Source organism: Pundamilia nyererei, unplaced genomic scaffold (assembly GCF_000239375.1).
Source record: "Pundamilia nyererei isolate P.nyererei 1_Seehausen unplaced genomic scaffold, PunNye1.0 scaffold00141, whole genome shotgun sequence".
NCBI lineage: Eukaryota > Metazoa > Chordata > Actinopteri > Cichliformes > Cichlidae > Pundamilia > Pundamilia nyererei.
Window position 1 is genome coordinate 1097092 of NW_005187542.1, and position 5812 is coordinate 1102903.

Consider the following 5812-nt stretch of genomic DNA (forward strand, 5'->3'; position numbering starts at 1 on the left):
AGACTTGAGTCTGATAGAAAATTTTGCAAGGTGGTAACCTGATTAGTTAAGAAACAAAGAAAGACAAAGGTAACTGTTTCCCAGAAGCATTATGGTAGCAGTCTTTACTGGAAGTAGACTGTAAATACAGTAGTAAAATATGCAAAACTCTGTCCTGAAAAAAAACCCTTTTCTTTTATCTAGGAATGACAACTGAGAACTGGTTCTGGTGGGGAAGAAAGTAAGAATTCCTTGGAATTTTTTAGTCTGCGTGCTTATCAATTCTACAGTTGTGCTACAATCAGCTGATTTCAGTTTGTGTGGTGCGTCTACAGCGTGATTATAGACATTAATTTTAGTTTTACATCACAAAATAACGGGAGCAATTATTATTTAGCAATAATATTAGCACACTTACCCAGTATTTAATATTGCAGTCATGTAGGAAAGTAATTATTTTAACCAAATATGAAATTTCATACAGAAAAGTCATAACAAACCCTAACATGTTTTTATTTTTTAAGCAGCAGTTAATAATTAGGAAGGCTGTTGATTGGTATTGCAGTTCTACCTCTAATTGAGGTTTCGCTTTAGAAAACTTGTATATATTAATTGTCTAATAAAATTACATTAATATTTATGTCACACTCTTTCTTTGAGCAGAAAAATAAGCCATGAAGACAATACTGACGTTTTAAGCTAGTTAATAAAATGACAGTAAATTTAAAAGAAAATCACAGTTTCCCCTCCTGCTTTGTGATACTGCAAATGAATGTATTGATTATGTTTAAAAATGACTTCTGCTTTGGTCTACAGTGAAAAAATACTTCTCTTTAGCTTCTGAATGCTAATTTTAGCTAGTAGCTATTAACAAAAACAATATCCTGCTACAGATGTAAAATGTGCTAACGGTAGACATAAGCATAACTGAAGCAGTAATGCTACATGCTACATACATGCTTTGTATGGATAAAGAAGAGTGAAAAGTGTCTCTTCATGTTTGCCACTACAAGTCACTTCTCTCACCTTACAAAGACTCATTTAACGCCTTGTTACAGAAAAACTCTTTGCTGAAACAGCTTTACTAAGCCAAATACTACAAGACTGACTGATAACACTGAGAACACATGTATCAACATTTCTTTGTGTATCAAAGCCTAGCACCATTTTCCTAATGATGAGATAACAAAGTTTTATACATGGGAAACTGAAATGCAAGAGCCAAAATAAAGCCAAAGTGTAGGTGTTAATTCCTGAGATTGTTAGAGGTCAGATAAGTGTAGTCCAAACCGCTCTGATTAAGAAAAAAATAGGATATACTAAAAGATAAACTTAAAAGCTAAAGAAAACGTCTGAAGATGCTATGGTTAAATCTTGACTTTAGTGATGTACCTCATTAGGCACAGACATTAAATGTTTTCATCTCAGGAGCCAGGTGTGAATTCTGATGGACCCACCTCTCTCCTCTCTTTCTCTCTTCTCAGTCTAACACAGAAGCTTCACGCTGCTTCCAGCAGCAGCCGACATACCAATTACAGGGTTATTTTTAAAATCCTGCTTAACCATAAAGCCCCCAAAATAGGTCTTAAATAACAGGGTGTCAAATATCAGTGCATCTCTGCCACCACTCGGCACCGTTGTATATTTAAAAATACATGGTCCATAATTCATCAACTGTTTTGGATTTTGTTGCCTTTTATTTTATGCATTTGGAATAATTTAAGGGGTTTGAATTGGTCTCTAAACCACACTAGGAACAAAAAAGTAGGTCATCTGGGCCTTTTTGTCCCATCATCAGACATTTGGTAAATGGGAGCTTGTCTCATAATGGAACACTTCAATTCCAACAGACTTAGATTTTCCCCTCAGAGAAGCCAGCTTGGATGGAAAAACAAAGCTAGAGAGAGAAGGCCGTCCTCCTCTCGGGTAAGGAGACGTGTCCTAGAAGCATTTCCCCCCAGAATCAACAAAGTGATGGAAACTCCAAACTGCCAGCAAGATAACTGTACTAAAGTAAATAGAGAGATAAACAGCACTGTGTGTTTTCTTTCCCATTATATCCAAAAATAAGTCACCAGTAAAGGTCAGCTCCTGCCAATACATAAAGAAAGAGAGCTACTGTCTGCAGCAGTGAAATCTGCATAGTATACACTTTCACTCCACATAAACTTGATGGCTTTTGCCTGAACCATGACTTCACAGTCATGTTACCACTACTGACTTTACATTTTTCTGAAGGTTGCAAGAGCTTTTCAATTTGTTCAAATGCGCATTGCATTAAAGCCATCCATCTACCTGACACACTCAGCAAAAAGTGGCAGTTACCTATACCACTCATTTCCCCTGGAGAAAAACGGATGTCACTGCTCACAAAAGTGCAGTTCACATTGTAATATAAAGACAAAACTTCACAGTCAAAGTACTTACTGTGTTTCCTACAGCGGGCTTCTCAAACATCCTCTTCAGGCTATCGAGCGGGATGTCAAACCTCTCAATCCTCTTAGCCTGTAGGTCCTCTCTGAGCACCGGATCATCTGATGCTTCTACCTGTAGCCCAGAGGGACTCTGAGAAACGGAGCCCGAGGTCACACTCGCCACCTCCTCTCTATTTCCTGATTGAATTTCCATTGTTGTAAAGAAACCGTACACCCCCACTACCTCTTTTCTCTTCAGGTTGATGCACTGAGGGGAAGTCTATTGTGTCAGGTGAGTCAGGAAACGAGGGGGGTATGAGAGGATGAGGGACAGAGATGAGATGTTACTCGAGTCCTTCTCTGTCTAGAGAGCGCTCTGGGTTGTGCAGGCACAGAAAGAGGCTTGAGGAAGGAGGAGGAGAATAGCAAAAGTTCACAGGGAAAGTTTTTCCTTTCTCCTCTGCCCTCGAATCACTCATGCTCACAGAAGACTAGGTAAAGTCACATGTTTACAAAAAAGAGAAGCTGTCTGCCTGAGAATAAAGAAGCGGGAAATGGGACAGGGAACCCTAACCTTCTGTTAAGTTTCCTCTTTAACAGCTTAAAATATATAGTTAATAATGTTCAAATAGCTTAAGGATTCCTTAATTACATTCATAATAATACATTTACATTATATTTAGATACATTTTATGGCAAATGTATCATTTGACTCGTGTTGATTGTACATATGAAACAGACTTTTTTGTAAGGCAAAGATGTAAAGCTAAACCATTTGTGCTGTTTCAGCTTCTGTGTTCTGGTGTTTTAGATGCTATCACAGTAAATGTTAGAAATGACACCTGTGCTTTTCCAGGACTCACACTTGCCATCCGCCATGAAATGCGTTTTGTCATCAAGAAGGAGGTCCAGCTAGAAATTTCTGTGAAAATGCACAAATCCATGTCGCTACATTTAGCAACTTAATTTCTCTTACACTTGTTCATTTCTGTAGTTGTGCACGACTACTAATTAAATATAAGCAGTGGGATTGTGAAAACCTGAAAACTGACTGTGGGTTTTCACAAAACTTGCAGCTGCTGCAAATGCATTTTAGAAACTCCTCCAAAATAAAAGCTTCCTGGAAGCACATAAGGGTTCCAGGTAGGTTTACTCCTATTTGTTTCACAATCCTTCAGATTTCTCACTGGTCACTCAAGTCACTGATTCAAATTTTATGCTCGTGCTAATAACTGAGAAGCACATGCTGCGGCTGGCCTAAAGCCAACTGTATATAGCCTGAACTAACAAATGTTCTAACACTGAGCTGTGTGTAACATTTCCTTTGTAACCTTCATCAAATGTGACATTTTATATCAGTTCTGAAGAAAACCAGATAACCATAGAGACAAACTGGTTGATTTTCCTGCTATTTTTATAGATATAACACACACCATTGACGACTGTGGGACCACAAACCAACCCCAGCAGTTTTCCAGGAAGCAGGTTAACAGCTTTTTGCCTCACCCATCCTCCCGTTGACACCAGGTCCGGGGAGGGTAGGAGAGCCTATTATTTCTGAACAAATGATGGAAGGCCCTTAACACCTAAGCTGATGGCCCACGCTGCATCCATGAAGGCAAATATATTGTTAATGTTTCAACAACTGCACCACCTCTTCCCGGGGAGTGTTTTCCTTTACTGACTACTAACACAAAGAGAGAAATGAACACTTTAACTCAGTTTACTCTTGCACTGCTTACATTTAACTTCTGAAAAATTTATTTCAACTGTCTCATCCTGTAAAAGTGTCATTTCCACTATGTTGTCCCATGTTTACACTCTTAATGGGGAGCAAGGGAAGCACCTGGAGTCACTGTTTTCACCTCACATGAGCTGGCAAAGCTGAGCAGGAGGCAAATGGTGAAGAACAGAGTGGGAGGAGAGGGGAAGAGCCACGAGAAAAGCTTAGTTACAGGACTAGATAGAAAGAAAAACAGTAGTTATGTGGCTGAAACAGGGAGTTACAGCCACAGCAGAAACATCAATACACAAACAGAGAGAAAAGAATCGAGAAGCAATCCAGATAATCCAGTCTTAATGAATGAGTGGTCATGATATATTCATCTGATAGTACTTTAGAGGACACAGTATCACTCTATTTATACCAGCAGCACATACATTATTCAGAAATGGCCAGAGTGTGTCACTTTCTGCTGGATCCTGTGTCCACTGAGGCCACTCAGCTTACTGCAGTTACTCTGATATACATAGAAGAAAAGAACTACAAGTGTAGTTTTGTACCTGATTAAGCCACTTTCTATTTCCAACGTTATTTCACTTCTGCAAGCGAAGGTCAGTTTTAAAGAAAATTGGCCACTGAGAACATGTTCTGGACTAATGAAGTAGTTAAGAGTTTCTGTGATATGCATCTTGATGTGTAGCATAGTCAAAACAGATAGAAACACTCACATATGCACAAGCTTATACACACTGTTTGAAGTGCAGGGATAAGTAGAAGGGGACACATAAAGTCCCCTAACACAAAGTTTTAGAGAGGATTTTCTTCATTAACAGATGATATAAGGGACATTATGGTGAAGATTCAGCAGGGTACAAACACTGTCTGCTTCTATTAAAGAAAAGATGCTGCTGGTTGTGTGTGGGCTCCCTCGCTGATTTTTGGCCAAGCACTCCAGACGACTGTATTTAGAGGACAGGCTGAAATATGATTCTTTTGATAAGACAAGAAGATGGAAGCAGCAATTCACATTTTATTTTTCTACAATGCCACAAATTATATCTAGACACAGATGTCATATATTCCAGTAAACCAATGAATGATATTGCTACCAAATACGAGCACTTAGCATAGTTTAACATGGCACCACTTAAAGGGTCAAAAGGTCCTTCTGGTTCTCAAGAAAAGTCTGGAAATGTAGCAGCATCCCACAGCCCTGATGCCTTGCTAAAAATGTCACCTCAATGCACATTATTTATTATTGTTAGTTTCTTTATGTTGCAGAGAATGCCTAAAACACCCAGCATTTATTGATTGATTGTGATGTTCCTTTTCAGCTAAAGATAAACGGCCTTTGGAAGGCCTGGCTTATCCTGCATTATTATACTCATAAATAAACTATATAAACTGTGATTCAAGTGACTAAACCTGGAGAGTTATCATCTGTACCTCTCTAGCTGCTGGCTTCTTTTAGCCATTTGTTTTAATTTCATGGATTTATACTAGTTTGGTTCTGTCTTGCATGAAAACCTTTCCCCCGACACAACAGACCTCTGGTTTATGCAATGAACTCACTTTACCTTAACACCAGATAACTACATTTAAGAAAGGGAACTTTTGCTGTTTGGGCACCCATGGGCAGCTTTTAGGGCCTCTGTAGCTAGGATATGTTCAAAACAAGGCAAAACTTCATCAGATG

At 38.8% G+C, this 5812-nt stretch overlaps 1 protein-coding gene across 1 annotated transcript in view; it reads right to left on the reverse strand.

Moving 5' to 3' along the window:
* The window catches only part of xirp2a (xin actin binding repeat containing 2a), a 76780-nt gene extending 74040 nt beyond the window's left edge, over positions 1–2740 (reverse strand). The window contains exon 1 of the mRNA XM_005744247.1: positions 2407–2740. Within this exon, the coding sequence (XP_005744304.1) occupies positions 2407–2607 (201 nt within the window). The 5' untranslated portion in view covers positions 2608–2740. The remainder of the gene's footprint in view (positions 1–2406) is intronic.
* Positions 2741–5812: the final 3072 nt, after the last annotated feature.